This window comes from Brassica napus, chromosome C3, assembly GCF_020379485.1.
Source record: "Brassica napus cultivar Da-Ae chromosome C3, Da-Ae, whole genome shotgun sequence".
Classification (NCBI taxonomy): domain Eukaryota; kingdom Viridiplantae; phylum Streptophyta; class Magnoliopsida; order Brassicales; family Brassicaceae; genus Brassica; species Brassica napus.
In genome coordinates, this window is record NC_063446.1 from 50,752,172 (window position 1) to 50,776,124 (window position 23,953).

At 36.3% G+C, this 23,953-nt stretch overlaps 1 protein-coding gene across 1 annotated transcript; it reads left to right on the forward strand.

Annotated features, from left to right (window-relative positions):
• Positions 1–384: 384 nt before the first annotated feature.
• Positions 385–4,565, forward strand: LOC106425070 (nicalin-1). The gene is made up of 14 exons (XM_013865794.3): positions 385–767; positions 850–998; positions 1,093–1,196; positions 1,501–1,567; positions 2,077–2,169; positions 2,237–2,401; positions 2,522–2,662; positions 2,737–2,814; positions 3,191–3,303; positions 3,424–3,484; positions 3,621–3,788; positions 3,880–3,981; positions 4,058–4,147; positions 4,230–4,565. Exons 1-14 carry the CDS (start codon positions 473–475, stop codon positions 4,290–4,292), a joined length of 1,689 nt encoding a protein of 562 aa, XP_013721248.2. The 5' UTR covers positions 385–472; the 3' UTR covers positions 4,293–4,565.
• The last annotated feature ends 19,388 nt before the right edge of the window (positions 4,566–23,953 follow it).

Genomic DNA, 23,953 nt, shown 5'->3' on the forward strand with positions numbered 1-23,953 from the left:
TTTAGAGTTGATGTTTTAGGGTTTAGATTTGAAGGTTTAGAGTTTAGAGTTTAGAGTTGGTGTTTCGGGGTTTAGGGTTTAGAATTGATGTTTCATGGTTTAGAGTTTAGAGTTGGTGATTTGGAGTTTAGGGTTTAGAGTTTAGAGTTGATGTTTCATGATTTAGGGTTTAGAGTTGATGATTTAGGGTTTATAGTTAATGTTTTAAGTTTAGATTAGTTAATTTTATGTTTTTTTTCGTCAAAGTTAATCAAAAGGTTATATATGTCTTTAAATACGTGGTAAAAGTGGTTAGTGTGAAAAGTGGTACTCTGAAAATGGTATTTTTGGCAATTTACCGAGCTAATCTCAAAAGTGAAAAAAAAAAGAAAAAGAAAAATCAGAAGTCAATGAGGACATCTAAGCAGTGACTCCAAAACTCATAGGTGAGAACAGATCTCTTCCACTAATCACAAAACCCTAGATCCCAACTATGGCGGAGGAGAAGAATTCGAAGCAGAGACATCATCGCTCCATGTTCTTGGAGTCCATGTATCCAGTCGTTGCGCTAATGCTCGTACTCGTCGCCTGCGTCGAGCTTTGCGACGCCGCGACTGTAGTAGATGTGTACCGTCTCATCCAATACGACATCTCCGGCGCTCCTTTCGGATCTCGTTTCTCCTCTCTCAACCACCACGCCGCTTCTCTCAGCTTCCAACACGGCGCCGATCTATCCCGCTCTGTACTTATCCTCCCACTTCGGGAGCTCGATATCGCATTCGTTCAAGGTACCTTCGATTTTGGTTTTAAGGATGAGCTAGTTAGTTAGTCACCTGATTCTTGGATCGGGTTTTGTTGCTATTTCTTCAGATTACATTTCACAGAAGCAGTCTCTTGGAGGATTGTTGATTTTGCTTCCCCAGACGTTTAGACCTGGTAACATTGGCGGTGGAGAAACCCAAGGCCTCAGGATATTATTAGCACAACTTGAGAAGTTGCTTCTCCATGGCAACATCCCTGTGAGTGTTCTGTTTCATATGTATTAGTTTTTTTTTTTTTTGAAGTTTAAAAAGCTCTCTTCTTTCTATTGGTAATCATGATTTATTCTTACAGTTTCCTGTCTACTTCGCCTTTGAGAATGAAGAGACTGATACTATGTTGGCTGATGTCAAGAAAAATGATGCACTTGGTCAACAAGCTACTGCAACCACAGGCGGGTTAGTCTACTATTTCCTCAATCTTGAGATTTTGTAGTGATATGTCTTCTGGCGCACGATTTTGTTATAAGCTGCTAAGTAGAATAATAATATGAAGATATGCGACTTTAAGATTGGGGAAGCTACGTATTAAACTCTTAGTCTTGTTTATATATGGTAGCTACTTGAAGTTATATTGAATTATTTACCTAAATTTGAATATGCTCATTCTTTCTACAATATTGTTCATTTCCAAGGAATGCTTTATTGATGAACTGTTACTTTAGTGTGTACGTTAACCATTTCTTTCCGTTAATATTGTCAGATATAAACTAGTTATCTCCGTATCAGAGCCTAGGAAAATTGCATCTCCCACCATCACAAACATTCAGGTAACTCATGGAATTTTATTTTATTCTGATAAATGTCGTCACTAGCTTTGATATCTATGATAAGTAGCATAACCTTCTCTGTCGAATCTTAAAATTATTAGCTAACTCAATGCTGGGAACCTTGGCTGGCCGCATTTTAAGATGAGTATGGTTACTTAGCATGATAGTCTTGTAGACACCACAATTGTTAAAGTCTGATGGTCTGGTTTGTGGTAGCTTGAATTTGTGCATCCTACAGTCCAATTTCCCTGCAAGGAAGTAATTTTTAAGTATAGGACCAGTTAAGCTCATCCATTATTTCAGCAACTAGGGATCTGGTGTACACTTTCCTAATGTTTAGTGTTATTGAATCTAGTTTGAACATTATTATTCTATCCTATTTTTATTTTCCTCCTTGTTAGATACTGATGTAGATATGTGTTCTCGCTGACTCTCTCTCTCTCTCTTTTACTGGTTACTTTTGGATGGTTGACATGCAGGAGGCCTGAGAGGATTTGGTTTGTGTGTAGGGATGGCTTCCAGGATCAAGAGCAGATGGAGATTCCAACCAGCTTTCAACAATTGCTGTTGTAGCATCCTATGATACCTTCGGAGCAGCTCCTGTATGTAATGAGTAGAAGATATCTTTAATACTCTGGTAATATGTACCTGACTAACTTGTATTTGTAGGCACTATCAGTTGGAAGTGATAGCAATGGGAGTGGGGTAGTGGCGCTTCTTGAAGTAGCTAGACTGTTTTCCACTCTTTACTCAAATCCCAAGACAAGAGGAAGATACAATTTACTTTTTGCGCTGACATCTGGTGGACCCTACAACTACGAAGGAACTCAGAAGGTACGAGACCTTACTTCCTGATTTCTACTAAAACCATATCCTTTGTGCATTTTTTATTTCTGTGTTTGTTACATTTGCAAACGTGTTGGTATTCGTCATTAAGTATCATATCTTTTGCAGTGGCTGAAAAGCCTTGATCAGAGGATGCGTGAGAGCATTGATTATGCCATTTGCTTGAACAGTGTTGGCTCTTGGGACAATGAATTACTGGTTCACGTGTCAAAGCCTCCGGAGAACGCCTATATAAAACAAATCTTTGAGGTAAAAACGATAGTGTATTCATCGTTCAGTGAGTAGCTATTATGGTTCATTGGTTAACGAATGCATCTCTGCAGGGCTTCTCAAATGTGGCAGAAGACTTGGGTTTTCAAGTGTCCCTGAAGCACAAGAAGATTAATATCTCTAATTCACGAGTGAGTCGATACTTAAATTTTGAATGATGCAACTTGATTTGCAAGGGAGCTGACTGTTAAAACTTAAAAGTATTTCTTAGTTCATGTGCTCTTCTTATTCATCTTGATTCCGGTAATCATAGATGTCTAACTGACAGTTAGAACTGTTCCCAAAATTTGGATAGTCATAATTTCCATGTCATAATTTGAAAGTCATTATATTTTGCAGCATTAAACTTGTCTTATGCAGTGATTAAGATTTTTCAATACTTAATTGATCTTCTCATGTAGGGGGTTACTTGAGATATTCACACTGTTGTCTCTAACTCCGGCAATTGTATTTTCACTGATCAATACATAGACACTATCTGACAGAGGTGTGCTGCTGATTGTTTAGGTTGCTTGGGAGCATGAACAATTTTCAAGACTCCGAGTAACAGCAGCCACTGTATCCGAACTTCTGACTCCACCCGAGTTACTGGAAAGTGCTGGAAGTTTGTCTGATACGAGGTAGGCTTTAATCATCTGTTTTGTTGAGTCCTGATGAACTATTTCAACGTATTCTTTCCTGTTTCAACTTTGCAAGAATTGTCATTATCCTTAAGACTAACGTCGATACTGTTTCTGAAGGCAACATGTGAATGAGGATTCGATCATTAAGGGTGTCAAGTTGGTGGCTGAAAGCCTTGCGGTAAGACAAGCACACTCAATTCAAGTGATTACTTTGTATACCGTCCCTGATTTCATTAGAGAAAAACCCCGTTCAAATTCTTAAAACTCGTTACATTTGGTGATAGCTGACTCAAATGTTTTCTTGGTTGCCGCAGAGGCATATCTATGGCCACCAAGGAAAAGACATACAGATTTTTGCTGATAATAGTAGTTTGGCAGTAAATCGCTTTTATGTGAAATCGTGGTTGGACGGTTTGTCACAAACTCCTCGGGTGGCACCATTTCTTTCAAAGAATGAACCACTAATCATGGCTCTAAAGAAGGTATGCATTATCTATTTTGTGTCCACATGCGGCCCGCCCCGCAATTGTTTATGACAATGTGGTGTTAAGTAGGTGAGATACCTCTTGACAGGAACTAGAGGATTATACTGCCGAAATGAGTATCCAACAAGAATCTTTAGATGGAATTTTCACATTTTACGACTCAACAAAGGCTAGCCTTAACATATACCAGGTAGGACTCTCATCATACATTATTTTAACTCATTTTCTCGACCTAATTGTTTGTTCGGTTGTGTGCATTATTGTAGGTGGCGAGTGTAACATTCGACTTGCTCTTGCTTCTGGTGTTAGGATCATACTTGATAATGCTTTTCAGTTTCCTCGTCATAACAACTCGGGTAATTATAGAAACCGATTGATCTCTTATACATATATATAGAGGTAGTGTTTAACCGAGAGTCGGTTTGAAAATGATGACAGGGACTGGATGACTTGATAAGCATATTCCGCCGGCCTCCTTCCCGGAAAATGAAAATCGCCTGATCGTTCACTTTATACTCTTCTCATCTCTTTCTTTCTGGCCATTCACTCTCGCATTTGTTACAAGTTGAATCTTGAAGAATTCACAAAGAGAAGCGCAAAAAATGAGAATGTCTTGTCCCCTCTTGGACTTTTTTGGTTTTGTTGTATGCATTTCTTGATCTAGCTGTTATCGCTTCTCAGTATTGTCTTTTTCTTTTCCTGCCAACAGATTTGCACCATCAAAACATAATAATGCAAGGCGCTCAACAATTTCAAAGAGCCGTCTATAGTTAATCGCTCAAAAGTTCTTAAAACTAGGTGCATAGTCCCCGCGCAAGCGCGGAGTCGGCTACATTATAAGTGTATTGTATAGTTTTGTTTACGGGATTTTATTGTTTTTTGTCTATAATGTGATTGATGGGACTTTGGATATTACACAGGTTGATGAGTTTGATATAAGAATGAACGACGAAGTCATATGTTGATATTTTTATATCTTATATGTTCAAAGTTGAGGGTGATGGAACTTGTTAGTGTTTACTTAGGTAGTTGTTTGTATATAAATCAAATAGTGCATAGAAAAAGATAATAAATTTGGATTTAAAATGTTAGGATTTCAAAATAACTGTGCCTTGAATCTGTGGTTTAGTCTAATACTGAAAAAACTGTTAGGATTTCAACTCTTTTTTTTCTCTATGTCGGGAATGTGGGCACTAATTTCCCGATTCATGTTGGTAAAATTGTTTCTTAGTTTGTGAGATTGAAAAGCGTAGATTGATTTTAAGCATGATTGATGAGAGGTTTACTTGCATCAGCTTCGTCTGCCGTGGGTGTTGAGTTTCGTCGGCGCCAGATGTTAGACATGCAAGAGAGAAGATCTGAATATGTTAATTTCGTGTTTTGTTTTTTCTTCTCTCGTGTTTTGTGGGTTCCACTCTTTGCTCACGCTGTACAAAAGATGAAGTCTGGCTAGGCCGTCTCACTTCTCTGAAGTATTCCCTTGATTAAGCTCCCACCAACATCTATCTTCTGATTCTGTCTTGAAGTCGAGGAGCTTCCAGAAAAATTAGCTTCCATCTGCTGTTCCGTTTGGAATGGAGAGTTCTGAAATGCCACATAAAAAACATATTGACAAATAACTAATGATTGTCAACAACTATCACTATACTAAATAGAAAATAAATCAAGGTTTGTTGTTCTGCACAAACTAAAATCTTACAACAGGGTTGTCACAGTCTTTTTTCAGGAGCAAGATCTTTTTCTTCCCAGAAACCATAGTCAATGCAATTCTTGGGAGAGAGCTATCCATGACAGAGGCTAAAGTTGCGTAGATGAAAAAATAGATCAGAAACACAGTAGATTTTTCCAGATAAGGGAAATATGGGATAAGTTGTTGACTAATTACCAGTTTCAGTTGTTGGTATGTCATTCCACTTGAATTTGCCTGATTGTAATCTTGCTTGGAGCTGCCAAATATGCTATGTTTACCAATTTCTAAGTTTGTGTTCGCGATCACTTGGAGCACCTAGCAACCTCAAAACGATCGACTTTCACAATGGAATCTGCTTTCAAAGATGGCATGTAATGATTAGCATGTCCGACGGGAGTAAACCCATGAATCACGGAATCTGCAAATAGTATTATCCAACAAAGAATCAAGAAATAAATTAAAACAATTATGTTAAATAAGTGTGATAGATTGAAGATTAACTTACCTTTTCATCAAGGAAAAGAACCGTGATTCCCACAAACTCTCTGTCTTTCTTGAAGTTCAGGGAATCCCAGAAGCGGAGGATGCCAGAGGCTATGCTCTGACTACTAAGACCAAGACGGAGAGACTCGAAGGTTGAGTGACGGACGCCGGGACGCCGGTTTGACGAACTGGAGAGGTAGAGAGAAACATTTTCTAGAAGATGGTTAAAGCTAAAAGGAATCAATGAGTTTTGTGGAGATGCAGATTGAGTTCATCAAAGATGAGAATCATATATATATGGTTTACAAAGGGGCTACAAATCAGGAACATTTATGATCAAGCGATTTAAGATGGGGACATGAAGAGTTCACCGGTGAAAAAATAGATTACGAACATACACACGGCGCAACTCTGTAACTCAGACTTGTTTGAGACAATGATGAAAAGAACCCATATTAAACTACAACAGTTTACAATATAGGAAAACCATAATTGTTGCAAATTTAAGATTTTTTTCATATAACGTGATGAATCTCATTTAAAAATGAAACCCATAACACACTTGTAGGTCCGACCCTCAAAGGAAGCCGAAGAAGCAAGGGCTTCCGACCTTCATAAATATATATTAGGTTCGGCCATCAATGTACAAAGGTATCAGTTAGCTTAGTGGTATAAATGTTGGTGTTTATATCTCAATAATCCGGGTTCGAGCCATGGACTTGACATTTTTTTACACTTTTTAAAAGTAGGGTCCACAAAACGATGACGTGGCGCGCTGAGGAGTGAGCAAAAACTGATCTATTATAATATAGATTAATAAAAATTAAAACAAAGAGTTATTTGGTTACATTTACTTTTGGAACCAAAATTCAAAAAAGTATGCTTTGCTATAATCTTTTGACACTGATCCGACGAAAACACTCTTAATATTGCCATGTTTACAGCTGAAAAACATAGGTGTATCCAAGAAAGATATGACATTTGATTTTGTTGGTGTGCATAAGTATCCCAGCACTTAGGCAACCTTGTGTCTACTTTATTTTTGTTATTTTGTGTCCAGTTGATTTCTATCATCCAGTAGTTTCCAATGTAAGAATTTAATTTCATATAATTTCTCAACTAAAATGTAATGGCAATATTGTTATTTGTATTGTTATTTGTATAAAATATATTTGATTATTTCAGTTTTAAGTGCTATATAAATTGTTATTGAGTAACGATAATTTTAGAAGATACAATATAAATATATTTTGTATTGATTAATGTTTCAACCTATGAAAACATTAATTAGGTAACAAATCATATATTATCTAACAGGCAATGTATCGAACAAAAGGTACAAACTAACAAACCATGTATCAGCTAACAAACCATACTATATGTTTTGTTAATAAATCATAATTATGTGCATTGTGTTAAACGAATCAATAACATACACGAATTAGAAACAATGTATCTACTATGAAAACATATATCAGGTAACAAAAACTGTATTATCAGTTAATAAATTATGTATCAAACAAAATATAACTCCTAACAAACCATTTAACATCTAACCAACCGTATATCTACAAAACACATTATTTTAGCATCCTATCACATATTATCAGTTAGTGACAATTTGATAATAACATCTGACAAAACATTTATCTCAAACGGTGATATAAAACTGATGATCCACTAAAACATGAATAATATCTGGTAACAAGTAAAATTTCTGCTAACATAATTGTTATCCATATTAAAATAAACATCACAAATTCGCTCGCCTCTTCTTCAGCTTTGGCTTTTCTCTTTAACAGCCTCACAATCTCAGGCAGAGACATCATCAAGTGCTTCGAATCTAGATCCGACGCAGCTTTAACCGATGCCGCCAAACACAACTCAGACGTTCATATGATTTTGACGTATACAAATAGAAAACAAAATGACCAAAACACAAGAAGATATATCATCAAATACTCAAGCTTTAAGGAGAACAATCAAACACATCGTCAAATACTAAAGCTTTAAGGTGAACAATCAAACACATAAAATTAATTCAATGGAAAAATAAAATCTAGATTGAATCCATCTTGGTAAAATCATTTTCAAGCTTCAGATGAAGAAAATAATAAGAGAAAAGCAGTGCAAGAAAGATTTCAAACAAACCTGAGATGGCGTCCTCCTTCCTTTCTTTTGATTATAAATATCTTCATATTTGAAAAACTAGACAAAAACAAAAGAAGTTAAAGAGGAAATAAACAAGGCAAGAGGATAGAGACTTTATAAATGGGAGGATAACTAATCATTATAAATGTAAAAGTGATTCAAGATATGAGATGAGAAAGAGCTAGAGATGCAGAATCTAAAATCTAAGAGAGCTAGAGATGCATAACCTATGAGATAAGAGGAGAGAGAGCTAGGGCCTATGATATATATTATCGGAATGAAAATGGTGCAAGAATGTTGGGGGTATTCTCCTAATTATTTTCCATTTTGTATGCATAGGCTCTAATTACTCTAAAACAAATATATTGGGAGCATTCTAAGTTTTCATTTAGTAAGGTCTCTTCCTTATTGGGTGTCTGTTGTATTCATTAACTTGATTAAAATCTGTTTGTATTTGTTCTTTGACTTCTCCTATTAGAAGATTAAACTGGAGTACATTAAGTTTGCTTCACCAAATTATCTTTTTCACTATCACGCTGAATAATCACTCACTCCCTATTCTCTCTCTTTTCTTGAAGAAAAATCGACTGTCCTTCGGTATTCAGTGAAATTCCGCTGTTGTGAGAGGGATCTTTTCTTCCTTTCAGTTTTCCACCATGTGCTTTTTTTCTAGGTTCAGTATTTTTATCTTTGGTGTGTATATCTGCGGCTTTGGTGGTGTAGCGGAAGTCCTTGGCGTTATCGAGGTTTGTGATATCACAACTTAGATCCCTCAGGAATGGATTTGGGTTGTGCCCTTTACTCTCGCCTCTTTTTTGGTTGGTTCACGGATGTGTGAGATTTCGCTTCCTTAGCAGCACAGTGGCGGTGGTTCTCGGTGATAAAGTGGGACGTTGGTGTGAGCTCCTATTTCAGTTACAGATCCATTCAGTATTATCTCCCTCCTTTTATATTGTTTTGAGGAAGGCAGGCGGGAGCTGAGTCAGTGATTATGTGGTGGGGGTAGAGGCGAGACAGTGGTGAGGTTAGATCCAAGTATTCTAAACGCCATCTCCAAACCGGCAAATCCCATCTGTACTATAAACACTAACTTATGTAGTGCTTTTCTTTTTCTTCTCTTGTCTTTCGATTTATGTTCCTCGTTTTTTTGTGTTTCTTTAGTGGGAGGTTGCGGTGGTGGGGGTCTTGTTGCTTCTATTTCCTCTTCTCCTCGTTTTAGGAGGTAGCTCTTCTAAGGCAGATGCTGCAGTCACAATTCATTTTGGTTCTACAGATGTCTGGCGGGTGACAGTTTGCTCTGGCAAATTAATCAGTCCCCGGTTCATTGTGTGGATTCAATTTATGTTATCGATTTGATGTCTTTGTACTACCCCGGTTATCCAGGGTCTTGAGTTTCTTTTATTTTCTGTTATTTTTATTTAAATCTACTTTATGTAATTTTCAAAAACACCAAAAATAATAATAAAGTGGTTTAAAACATTAAATGTATGCTTCATGCATGGCATAATCTCCATCCCTACTCCATCATTTACTCCAAAAATAGAGTGGGAAATGGAGTATGAACAAAAAATAAAAGATTACTCCATAAATAGAATGATTTTTTATTTTGTGTTCTTACTCATTTTCTCACTCCATTTTTGGAGTAAATTATGGAGTGGAGATGGAAGTGCCCTAAGCAATAATGACCATCTGCTTCTTAAAATTTTTAGTATGACCTCACTGTAAAACTGATTTGTTTTCTTTGTAAACCAAAATGTGTCTAAAACCATTAACAACCTTACTAAATATTTATAGTTACCAACATAACTATGTTATTGTGGGATTATCCACCCAAACCCAATCAAAATGAATCATGTACCATATATATATATTTTTAATTTAATCTTTTCCAAATCTTCTGTAATTTGAAAGTGATAAAAGAAGTCAAAACCTATGAAAACGACATATGATAACAAAATAGAACTATGAAAAAGACATAAGATAAAGAGATGCTAAATTGATACATGGTGGGGTGTTTTTAAGTTTAAAAGGATTAGAAAGAGCTACTTCTAGAGAAAAATATGTAAAGTTTAATGTTAATCTAATAACTAGATGAGTTGTTGACACTCTGGGTCAAAGACATCAAGTATTTCCAAAACTACTATAGGAGAAAAGTAAGAAACAATAGCATTTTCTATTGATAGTTCATAATAACTGATCATAAATAAAGTTTTTCCTTCACAAAACTATTAAAAGATTTGCATGATATAATCTTCCATTTGGAGCATAAACAGCTCTTTGTGTATTGCAACTAATAACCAGAACGCATCTTGAGTCCTATAAAGAACTAAAGAAGCAGCATGGCAGCTATAAAACTCATCCCATGAAGATATTGGTGTTTATTATACTTTTATAATTTCAGTTATGAAATCAACCCAAGACCATAATCTAGATTTAGTTTAATTCAACCCTAGTATGTTTTCTTAGAGAGAAGAAAGAAACACTAACCTTAATCCATGCTTAATCTGGCTTAGTAAAGAATAATTTCACCAATTGATTTATTCTTCTCTTTGTCAATTTCTCTAATGGTTTCTTTTGATGGAAAAGAAACCTTTAAACTCATTTTTCTTAATCCATTTGATCAACATTTTCATTGTGGTGTAAGAAAGATTCATATGTATTCTCATAAGAGATACAAAGCTTTTATATTTATGAAGAGATGTCATTATGTTAAGAGACACAACTCTCCATAAAAATGTAACCACCATACTATGAATTTGAATGGTAACCGCAGATTTTGTATTAAAAACGTGGCATAATTAAAGTGCGGTATGGTGAAACTGTGGTTCATGAGGTTTGCAGGATAAGTGCGGTTTTGATAGAGATTTTAGTGCGGTTTTGATAAAGAAATTAGTGCGGGTCTAATAGAGAAAGTAGTGCGGTTTTGATAGAAAATAATATAAAATAAATCTATTAACAAATTTAAATTTATTTGTGTCCAACCCAAAAATTCTGAAACCAAACCCAAAATGTTAAAATTAATTTGATTAAATATTTTATTATTTGTTATTTCCAACTTCTATAGTTCTAATAATTCAGATATCCTAATGCAATAATTAAAATTACATCAATACAATGTCAAAAAAATTGCAGTACTAGAAACAATAAAATACATAACAATCCACATTAATTTATAAAATAATACCGTGTAAAGATTTTCTTTATTCTTGAAATATTAAATACTGCTTTATTATTCCAAAGTTAAAAGAAAAGTAAAAATTATTATATTTCAATTTTTTCATTGCGGAATTCAAATCAATCCGCTGGTTATTAGGTGGTGGACAATATACGTGCGGTTGGTGTACTAAAAAATATATTAAGTGCGGTCCCAGTGTATTTTGAAAACGCTATCATGTTTTTGTTTTGTAAAAAAAACGCAAATCGTAAGCTGAAAAAGATTATTGGTGACGAATAGCATTTTTCGAAAAAGTAGTTGATTCAATGTCACCCTTCGAACCTATATATAATTATATATGTTATTTCAGTTGTTATATTCATTATTAACTACCATACATATATAACTATATATACGATCATAGGAAAGACACATAAAATAAGGTCAGAGAGAAGGGTTATAAATCCACTCAAATTCTAGTAAATTTAATCGAAACCGACCTATCAGAGTGTTGTCTTTTCTATTAGGATTCCTAATTTCGATGTGAATTTGAATTTTATAATTAAACCGAAAGACATATAGGTCATATAAGAATACAATTGAAACAATAACGCTACGAGAAAACGTTTCTATAACAACGAAGATTTACAAGGAAATTATTTCCTCGTAAATTTACATGGCGTTTACAACGAAATTACGAGGAGTCCAAAATTCGTCGTAAATTCGATGTAACTTTACGACGAAACAGTTGCGTCGTAAAGTCAATGTAAGTTTACGACGAAAGTACGTGGAAAGATAAATTCATCGTATACATCGACATTACAACGAAACATGTTACCGTTATATTTAGGTGAAAACGTGTATTCTATGTGCTTTAACTTAACTAATTTCGTTGTAAAGTGGTTGTAAGTTCATGTAAAATCGTTGTTATATCCATGTAAAACATTTTTTGTAAAATCCATGTAAAACATTTCGTGTAAAATTGTTGTTATATTTCACCTACCAAACTCGAAAATTTGTCTATATATATGTCATTTCCCACAACTCTCTTCCTCACAACACACAAACGAAAAAAAAAAAATCAGGAAAAAAAAATTTCAAAAAAAAATCTAAGAAAAAAATGGCCGGTGGCGGTAGTATTTACGAGATACGGAGTTGGATGTATTTGCACAAATATTCCAACGGGAGGGTGACGAACGCATTTCTGAGCGGGCTAGAGACATTCATGCACCAAGCGGGCTGTACACCAATCACGCTGGAAAGCGGTAAGATGTTCTGCCCCTGTCGGAAATGCAAGAATTCAAAATTTGCACGTAGTGAAACTGTATGGAAGCATTTAGTAAACAGAGGATTTACACCACAGTACTATATTTGGTATCAACATGGAGAGGGTTATGGGGGAAATGAAGCTAGTAGTAGTAATAATAATTTTGAGGATGCTCATCATAATGAAGAACCGAATCATTTGCATAATGAATATAATTATCATCAGGAGGAGCAGGTGGTAGATCATGATAGGGTTCAAGATATGATTAGTGATGCATTGTTAGAAACAACTACAACAATAGCTGATGGAACTGAAAATGTAGAAGAACCTAATTTGGATGCAAAAAGGTTTTATGAAATGCTAGATGCTGCAAATCAACCAATCTACACTGGTTGTAGAGAAGGTCTCTCTAAATTGTCTCTAGCAGCTAGGATGATGAATATTAAAACGGATCATAATTTACCTGAGAATTGCATGGATGCATGGGCGGAGTTGTTTAAAGAGTATTTGCCAGAAGACAACGTGCCTGCTGAATCTTATTATGAGATTCAGAAATTGGTTTATAGTCTTGGGTTGCCTTCGGAGATGATTGATGTTTGCATCGACAACTGCATGATCTACTGGAAGGAAGATGACAAGTTAGAAGAGTGTCGATTCTGCAATAAACCATGATTCAAACCGCAAGGCCGTGGGAGGAATAGGGTACCGTACCAATGGATGTGGTACCTACCAAATACAAACAGATTGAAAAGATTATATCAATCTGAGAGGACTGTTGCGTTGACGAGGTGGCATGCTGAACATGTCCAGAGAGATGGCGAGGTTGGACATCCATCAGACGCAAGAGTGTGGAAACATTTCAACAAGGTACACCCAGATTTTGCTACAAATATTCGGAATGTCTATCTTGGGTTATGCACCGATGGATTTAGTCCATTTGGAATGTCTGGTAGACAATATTCTTTGTGGCCAGTCATTCTTACGCCGTACAATTTACCGCCAGATATGTGCATGGAACAAGAATTTTTATTTTTGACCATATTAATCCCTTGGCCGAAGCATCCAAAACGGTCTCTTGATGTTTTTCTTCAACCGTTGATAGAAGATCTAAAGCAATTGTGGTCAGAAGGGGTGAGGACGTACGATTGTTCCTTGAAAAACAATTTTACGATGCGAGCAGTTCTGCTGTGGACGATAAGTGATTTCCCTGCTTATGGGATGTTGTCTGGCTGGACAACACATGGAAGATTATCTTGTCCATATTGTCTTGGATCGACGGATGCTTTTCAACTGAAGAATGGTAGGAAGAGTTGTTGGTTTGATTGTCATCGTCGCTTTCTTCCACTTTCCCATTCGTACAGAAGAAATAAGACATTGTTTCGGCACAAAAAAGTTATCAGAGACAGTCCTCCTCCATATCTCACCGGCCAGCAGATCGAAGCGGACATTGATTATTACGGAGACAGTTAAGGTTGGAGGAAACTGGCATGTTCCTGGAAATATGCCTGATGGGTATGGTGTCTCTCACAATTGGCATAAAAAGAGTATATTTTGGGAGTTACCCTATTGGAAGGATCTTCTCTTACGCCACAATTTGGATGTCATGCATATTGAGAAGAACTTTTTTGAGAACATCATGAATACAATACTTAACGTCCCTGGGAAGACAAAAGATAACAAAAAGTCAAGGATGGACTTACCTGATATTTGCTCAAGAAGTGAGTTACATACCAGGAGCAATAGAAACGTTCCTATTCCCATCTTCCGGTTGTCATCATAAGCCAAAACAACTTTGTTTGACTAGGTTGCATCAGAAGTTAAGTTTCCTGATGGTTATGTTTCAAATCTGTCAAGATGTGTTGAACGAGGTCAAAAGTTCTCCGGAATGAAGAGTCATGATTGTCATGTGTTTATGCAACGACTACTTCCATTTTCTTTTGCCGAGCTCCTTCCAGTAAATGTACATGAAGCACTTGCAGGTAATTATAAATTTATAATATATACACATATGTTATGAAATGTTATTAATTTGATTACTTTTGCAATATACAACCATCAGAGCATTCTTCAGAGATCTTAGCACACATACGTTCAAGGAAGAAGTCATCGAACAACTTCATCAGAACATTCCGATCATATTGTGCAACCTGGAGAAAATATTTCCTCCTTCATTTTTTGATGTCATGGAGCATCTAGTTGTCCACCTACCGTATGAAACATTGCTTCGTGGACCTGTTCACAACGGATGGATGTATCCGTATGAGCGACAGATGAAACATTTGAAGGGGAAAGCAAGAAATCTTGCAAAGGTGGAAGGTTCAATAGTTGCGGGGAGTTTGACAGCCGAAACATCTAACTTCACATCATACTACTTTGCTCCAACTGTTCATACGAGAAAAAGAGTTCCTAGAAGATATGATGATGGTGGAGTATCAACATCATATGCAATTGATGGTGTTCCTGACATTTTCTGCCAAATTGGACGGTTTGGTGGTAAAACGAAAGATGTATGGTGGTCATGTGAAGAAGATAAACATAGTGCCCACACTCATATTCTACTCAACTGCGAGGATGCAGTGACCCATTACTTTGAAAGTTAAATATTTTTGTGAATGTTAATTATATGAATTGGAGTTAATTATATATGACTTGATCATTTGTTTAATTTGCAGCATGTTTGTATCTCAAGTTGAAGAAGCAATACCAGGAATATCTGCAACTGATGTGGACACACGGAAAGATAAGCACTTTGTCAAGTGGTTAAAATCACATTTACGTAATATATCTCATACATTGATTAATTAAGCAAGTGTTTTGATACTTCAATATTAATTAAGAATATCTGTTTTTTGCAGGTTGATTATGACTATCCATATTATCCCGTATGGTTTCACGATTTGGTTCAAAGTCCAGTTGCAAAGGTCATCACATCACCTATGTATTTCACACGAGGATTTACCTTTCACACATACGAGTATGGGAGACATCGGGCAACGAGTAACTATGGAATATGTGTGAAAGGCGAAACAGACTTTTACGGGATCTTGCAGAAGATTATTGAAAAATTTTCGGGGTTATTGAAGCTAAAATGCGTCCTCTTCAAATGTGAATGGTTCGATCATGTTGTGAACCGAGGGATTTGGTATAACAAATTTGGTGTTGTGGATGTCAATTTTGGGAGAAGATACAACAAATTTGAGCCTTTCATTTTAGCTTCACAAGCCGAGCAAGTTAGCTTCCTTCCTTATCCTCGGCTTCGAACTTCCAGGATAAACTGGTTAGCTGCTATCAAAATTACACCTCGTGGGCGCATTGTCGCTGGAGAAGAACCGCCCTTGCAAGAAGAAGACGCTATCACTGAAGTTGAGGTACCTGAACAACAAACTGATGAAATCCTTTTGATCGACCCGGAAAACTTTCAATATGAAGATATTCTCGAAGATGCGACATATGAAGCACGTGAAGACGAGTTCGAGAAAAGCGACGATGATGATTGTAATGATAGTGATGAGAACAAAAACGATTTAGAGTGATGTAATATTGATGAGAACGAAAACGATTTAGAGTGATGTAATATATGTAACAAATGTTGTATTTCTCTATTGTAATGTATGTTTAAAGAAATATTGTTTTTATATCATCTTAATGTATGTGTAACAAATGTTGTTTTATATAATATGTATTGTTTTAGATTTAAAAAAATTATTTGGAGTTTTAGGGTTTAAGTTGGAGAAAGAGTAAGAAGAAGTAAAGAAGAAGATGTTAGATGATATGTGACTTTGGGGTTTAGGGATTTCATTCTCGGGGTTTAGGGTTAAGCGTAGTAAAATCCTTGTAAAAATAACACGAGCCTGGTAACTTTGTCGTAAATGAAAAGGCCGATTCCACGTAATTTCGTCGTAAATGGAAAAAGACGAATCCTGGTAACTTCGTCGTAAATGAAAAAAGACGGGCCTGGTAACTTCGTCGTAAATGAAAAAAGACAGGCCTGGTAACTTCGTCGTAAATGAAAAAAGACGGGCATGGTAACTTCGTCGTAAATAAAAAAAGACGGGCCTGGTAACTTCGTCGTATATTACGTGGAGTTTACGACGATTGCCTTTCCCTATATATTGAGACGCGCCAGAACGAGGGTGCCTCGTTCATTACTCCCAAACTCCTCTCTCCCTCTAAAGGTACCCCCCTCTCTCCTCTATTATTTTGTTAAGTTAGTTTAGGTGATTAATTAGTTAGGTAATTAGTTTAGGTGATTAGTTAGGTAATTAGTTTAGGTAATTAGTTTAGGTGATTATTTAGGTGACAGAATAATAGTTTAAGTGATTAGTTAGGTGACGAAATAATTTTTTAATTATCTCGTAATTGATTAAATTTATTTTAATTTTTTTTAGATGGCTTCTAGGAGAAACCAGCAACACCTACTTATTCTCAGTTGTTTGGCGATGGTTCCGGTGCATCTTCTTCCGGTCCATCATCTTCCGATGCAGTTCCAGACTCTCAGACTTCTCAGAGAGTTTCTTGGAGTCCTCCTCCTCCACCGCAGATGCCTCCACCTCCTCTTCCAGCGGCTGCACCTGTCAGCGGCTGCACCTCAGCCTGCCCCAGCAGGTGCAGTTCATCCAGATTTGCATGTGCCTTCATATGCACCATACGCGAGATATGTGGTGGATGATTTGCTTGCCCAGCCTGGACGGGAGGGTTTGGAAGTTCTAGACCCCGAAGAACTTATTGGTAAGTTATTAATTTTTATTACATTAAAATTTAAATTATTTTAATTTTCTAACAATTAAATTGTTTTTTGTTTCAGGTTTGGGGCTAACAACCGTGTTAGCCTGAGCGTTTCGGCGATGATTAATTGTTACAACGACGGGGCATATCCAAACTGGAGCATGACACCAAATCACGTTAAGATCACTTGGTTTAAATGTTTTGCGGTAAGATTTTTAAATTTAATTAAATTATCACTTTTAAATATTACTTTTTATTTTAAAATATTTATTATTAATTGTAATTTCTTCAAAAATTTTGTGTTTCAGCGAAGGTGGCATTGGTCTTTGGGAATCACCGAGAGGGTGAAGAGGGAATTCGTTGCAAAGGTAAAGACCCGCCTTTGCAACACAGTCTCCGATTGGAAGGACAAGTGGGAGATCTACGGGTATGAGGGAAAGCCCGCTGAGCTCACGACGGATGTGTGGGATGGCCTCACCGCCTATTGGAAGCTACCCTCTTCGATCAAAAAGGTCAATTCGTGCTCTGCTTCTCGAAGAACGAAGGATAAAAATGGTCATTTGCCCATGGTTTACAGAACCGGACAAAAACCTCATGCAGGAGTCCGTCTAGAAGCTGTAAGTTTTGTTTTTAATATTTATTTTAAAATTTTCAATTAATTTAAATTTTAATATTTAATTTTTTTTTTGTAGTTAGAGAAGACGGGAGTCTTACTATCTCTGTCTGAGCTATTCAAGATGACTCACGCCACATCCGACAGAGTTTTTGTGGATCCTGCATCTGAGAAACTCTTCCATGTAGTGGCTGCTCGGATTGAAGAACGGGAGACGCAACTAACCCAGCAGTCTCCCGATGGATTACCCGTCACATTGATCACCGAAGTGGCCGACAGAATCTTCGAAGAGGTACAACTTAAAAATTTTGTTTACGTTATTTTTAATACTTTAACATAACTAACTATATTAATATATGTTTTAATTTTATAGGTGGCTCCTAAAAAGAAGAGACGAATAGTCGGCATAGGCTCTGTTAACGAAGTTGAAAGGGAAACTTCGTCATATACTTTGAGACGGGATGAAGAGACTTCTCAGATGAAAGCTCGAATGGATAGCCAGCAGGTTCGTTTAGACTCGCTTGAGGATCTGCTAGACGTGATGGCGGTGGGGAACCCGACTATGCAGAGAATGTTGAGTGAGAGACGACCCGCTCTTGGGTTGCCATCACGAAATCCCGAAGAGTCCGATCCAAATCGTCAACAGCAGAGCAACCCCACCGACTACTTCGACAATATGTAGTTTTTTTTATATTTCTGTTTGTATTATGAATTTAAATATTGTATGACTTTTAAATGCTTTTTTAAAATATGTTTTTTATTTTCATATTTCGTTTTAAAATTTAAAATATTTTAAATTTTGAATATTAAATATAAATTCAAATTTATTATATACTAATAGTAATATAATAAGAATCGATGTAAACTCCTCGTAAACATTACATGGAGTTTACATCGAATGTTTACGTGTTCTTTACAACGAAAATGTTTACGTGTGTTTTACATCGAAATCATTACGTGGGCTTTACCACGAAGTCTTACGTGTCGTTTACGACGAATACTTTTTTGCGCTTTACGAGGAATATATTTCGTCGTAAACGTAACGATTCGTTTACGACGAAACCTCCGTTACGACGGTCGTTTAACAACGAAACATCTTTCGAAGTTAATTCGTCGTAACACCCCGTTTACGACGAATTTACAACGAATACTGCCTTTGTAAAAAATATGTTTTTTTGTAGTGTAAATTTTAGTACCGTGTTATAAAAAGAACTAGAAACAAGTCATATTTCTCTAAAGATGGACATGAATATATTCAATATTTCCATAATGAACTGAGTACGCCTTAAGCACATTGTATAGCGATCTTTGTCGAGATCTGTGTCACTCATTAGTCAAATTGACCATGTTTGCAATTACAGTATGGTCAAGACATAGGAGAAGACAAAAAATTGAAAAAGGTAGCTCTCCTTTCTTCCCATGCTTTTTCCCCCATTAAGTTACAAGGTTGTCTAAAGGTTTTCAGATCAAATTGATTCGAATTTTATGTTCCTATAACATTGAAAGCCTCTACATTGATTCAAGAGATTAGTTTCCACTTCCCTTAACTCCATCAAGAGTATGGGGGAGATGATTAGCCAACATCTTATGCAAGAAAAATGATCTATATGAACAAGAAATTTTTTCAATTTTTTGTTATGTATAAAAACAAAACTAAGCTTATTGTTAATGTCAAATTGAAATCAATCTTCCATGTGTTTTTATTTCAACTTAAACTGTGATGTCGTTGAACTGACCGAACCCTAGCAAGAGAAAGCCCTGTTCCATCATCGTCTACTTCTCCGGTGGTCAGTGCTTCTAACCGTCGCTGGGATCGGTCCGGTTTCTTCTCTGTTTAGGTCTCAAGGTTTCAATTTTGGCAACACAATATTTTCCTAGAGTGTGGTTACGGATCGGGGTTTGAGTAAAGGAATCTATGATTATGGTATCGGATCTTCTTCGTCCGTGCTCGGATGGCAAATCGATGGTTTCTGTGCTCATCGGCTTTTGTACAGGGTGATTTTGTATGGTGGGGTTCAGCATCGTCGAAGTTAGGTGCTCAAGCATGGGTTCGAACGCCTCCCCTTTTTGGATGCTCTTAGGATGTCTAGTTTTTGTTATTGTTTTAGTCTGTGTCCCTAGGTCTGCTCTGTTGGGTTACTTTATAAATATGAAGTTATGACGGTTTGGGATTTCTCGGGTTTCCTCATCACTATCTCGCCTTGATAAGGTTCCTTTTTCAGATTTAAATTTTGTTTCTACTTCTTCCATTAGATTCGGTGATGCTTTCAGGTGGGTCTTTGGTGGTTCTGCCAATTCAGTTTCTTTTCTATATCCCATGGTCATCTTTGATAAAGGTCTTTTAAACTATGGCTTGTGTTTTTTCTTTGGGTTGTGAATAAGATTTTTGTAATTTATGAAGTTGGTTGGTCTTGAGGCAGGGATGGGTGGTGGCTACTTAGTGTCTTCGGTTTGGGTCTCCCGCCTGTGATATAAGGTTCTGTCATCTGTTCACGGTGGCATCAAATATTTTATCGAAATTGTCTTCAGTAAGGTCTTGTTGCTCAGCCTTTGGGTTTCTTGATGAATTTTTCATTGTAAAGCTTCAGTGTTGTGAATTTGTGCTGTTCTTTGTTTTTTTACCGACAGATTTTCTGGTTTTCTTAGTATGGGACTGAGGAGTTTTAGCTCAATCACGCTTGGTATTTAAGTAGTTTAATTGTCAGGCGTGTTCTTCGTTGGCTGCTCGGGTAGAAATCCATTTTCTTGTGGCTTCTTTTAGTTGAATTTTGTTGTTAAGTGATGGTTTCTTGTGGATTTTTTCCGGAACTATCTTGGAGCTCTTATACCACGCCAAATAATTTGGACCTTCAAACGCCTTCTCATTCAAACTAGCTTCCCTTATCGACTTGATTTGCATTTTCGCTGATTTTTTATTAGCTCCATGGGTTCTTAGTGATCTTGTTCCTTCCTTGTTTCATGTTATGTTAGATGCTTTCTAGGTTTCATCCTTGGCTGTGGGTTGTAATGTTTACTTTATACAATGAAGTGGATGTGTCACAAATTAATATTTTCTATCTCAACTTGCATATCTCTAGATTGAACATGTCTAAACAAATTGATACATATTTGATTATTTTCGTTAATAACAAGAGAGAATAGAGGAACCAAATCGTCGAGTAGTAATATAATAGGTAGAACATAATTTTGTTGAAACAAATAACAAAAGACTGAAAGAGGGACATAAAAAAAATATTAAACATGATGGCACAAGTAGTATGTCATGGTAAAATGGGAAAATGTTAAAAAAGAATTATATTTTAAAAACATAGATAATCCTTTTTAATTTTAAACTGTAAAACATTTATCCAACCATAATTTCATTTTAGCTAAATTTTTATTATATACATAAGTTTGGTTTTTAATAGAACGTACAATAATTTATATGAATTTATAATTGTACTAACAAAAAAATTAATAATTTTACTAAGTATAAAATGCAAATATTATTTTAGAGTTAAAATAAAGTTATATAAAATTTAAGGATAAATTTGAAACAATTAAAAATGAAATGAAGTTGTAAATACCATTTTCTTAAATTTGAAGAAATATTATTTTTGACGACAATAGATTGTTCTATTACTCAGACTTGAGATAATCCATAATAGAATAATCAACATAACAAAGGTTTCTACGAAGTGATCGAGCGGTCCTAGCTCGGTGGTCTGAAGGTTAATTTTTTCCATGTGGGATGTAGCTTATTTTGAAATATGTTCTTGAGTACTCTTAACTCTTTTAACTCCGTCAAAAAGTTCGGCTATCCCTAAGGGTCTTCCATCACTGTTATCAGTGGCGGATGCAGGAGAGTATTTAGATGTGGGCACATGCATTATATCTATTATCAGTTGGGAGAATCTCATAGACACTATACAGAATACTGAAGGAACTGAAGGAGAAATTAAAATCAGACGGGAGCATGTTCTCTTGGATGTACGTCCGCCCCTGACTGTTATTAGATCTTTTCAATCCACCCCAAAGTATGATATGCGAGAGAATACTATTTATATTCTCATTTTTAACTTAAAAATGATATACTAACAAAAATAAAGTACCATCTCCAACCTCACATTGTTTATACAAGCTCCAAACTCACTTTGTTTATTTGAATTTTTCTTATTATTTACTTCTATAATATAACAGTAGTATCAGGCCTGAGACGGATCGGGTATCCGAGCAATTTTAAGATATTCGGATCCGGATCCTTATCTGGCGGATCCATAATTTTACCATCATTATCCGGATCCGGGGTTCTCGGATATCCGGGTGTCGGATATCCTTATAAAAATTGTAATATCCGGCGGATATCCGGATCCGGATTTGGATCCTGAAAATAAATAAAAAAATAATATAAATATATATAAAATATTAAAAATAATTTAAAAATAAAAATTATATAATGTTTTAATTATTTCTATGTATAATATTACAAAATTTACATAAAATTTACATATACTATTATAAAAATGAAAATATATTAAATAAAGTTAGCTTTTATATATAAATATTACTATTTTTGAAATAGTTATTAATAAAACTTACGGATCCGGATATCCGCACTAAAAAATCAAGATATCCAGATCCGGATCCGGCTTTGTGGATCCAACATTTTACTATCCGGATCCGGATTCGGCCCCTCCACAATCACAGAGTATCGTCATATCTCCTGCCTGAACACTGTCTACAAGGTGCTTTCTCGCCTCCTGGTGGCAAAATTAAAACCAATCTTGCAGCTTTCATCCTCCCCTGCCAGACTGCGTTTGTAAAAGATAGATTATTGGTGGAGAACACAACACTGGCAAGTGAGCTGATAAATGGTTATCATAAGAAGACTTGTAGCAAACGCATAACTATAAAAGTAGACATTGCAAAAGCTTTTGACACTCTGTCATGGGAGTTCCTGTTTACCTGTTTAGAGAGTCTGCAACTTCCAAGCTTGTACCGGTCCTGGGTGAAGACTTGTATCTGTAAAACAAGTTTTATGGTTGGTTACAATGGCACGGTGAATGATTATTTCAAAGGGAAGAGAGGACTAAGGCAAGACGACCCACTATCACCTTACTTGTTTGTTATGGCTATGAACTACTTGTCTCTAATGCTAAACAAAGCGGCTGAAGCAAATAGAATCAAGTACCATCCAAAGTGTAATGCCATGAAGCTCACTCACCTGTCGTTTGCAGACGACTTGCTCATCTTCATTGATGGTTCCATCGAATCAGTGCAATGTGTTCTTCAGGTTTTGCGAGAATTTGAGCTCCGATCAGGTCTTGCGGTTAGCTTCCAGAAAACTAGTTTCTACTCTTCGGGTTTATCTGATCAGGAGAATGATGCAATCAAAGCTTCTACTGGTATGACGCTAGGTGATCTCCCATTCAGGTATCTAGGAGTTCCCCTCAACTCAAGAAAATTATCATTGCCAAACTGTCAGCCTCTGATCCAACAAGTCAAAGGAAGACTATCCTCATGGTCAGTAAAAACTCTCTCCTTCTCGGGCCGTTTACTCCTGATCAAGACAGTCATCGCGGGTATCACTACTTTCTGGTGTTCTGCCTTCATCCTCCCTAAGGCCCGCATTAAAAAGATAAACTCCATGTGTAATCCGTTCCTCTGGAAAGGAAACTTGGATGGTCATCACGCTTCAAGGGTGGCATGGGACACTATTACATTAACTAAAGCGCAGGGGGGGTTGGGAATTAAAGACCTACTAACCTGGAACAGGGCTTGCTGTTTGCGACTCATCTGGATGCTTTTCTTCAGGGAGGAATCAGTCTGGGTGATATGGTTTAAGGAGGTTATCCTTAAAGGAACAATACATAACTACTGGACTGTCAAGACAAGTCAAAAACACTCGTGGCTGGTAAACAAATTGATAAAGATGAGGCCGATCGTCTACCCTCTGATAAAGATGAAAGTGGAGGATGGTCGCTCTGCTCTTTTCTGGCACCACAATTGGGCTCCTGCAGGTTGTATTTCCGCTCTTGAAACCTCCTCAAACTCAAGACTAGGGATTCCGCACAAAGCAACTGTGGCTTCGCTTTGTAGA

What these genes read in the sequence shown, in the direction of transcription:
- LOC106425070 (XM_013865794.3), top strand. Translation starts at nt 473, where the DNA reads ATGGCGGAGGAGAAGAATTCGAAGCAGAGACATCATCGCTCCATGTTC. An exon ending in CGATATCGCATTCGTTCAAG is followed by an intron (nt 768 to 849) that starts GTACCTTCGATT and finishes CTATTTCTTCAG; the next exon opens with ATTACATTTCACAGAAGCAG. An exon ending in TTAATATCTCTAATTCACGA is followed by an intron (nt 2,815 to 3,190) that starts GTGAGTCGATAC and finishes CTGATTGTTTAG; the next exon opens with GTTGCTTGGGAGCATGAACA.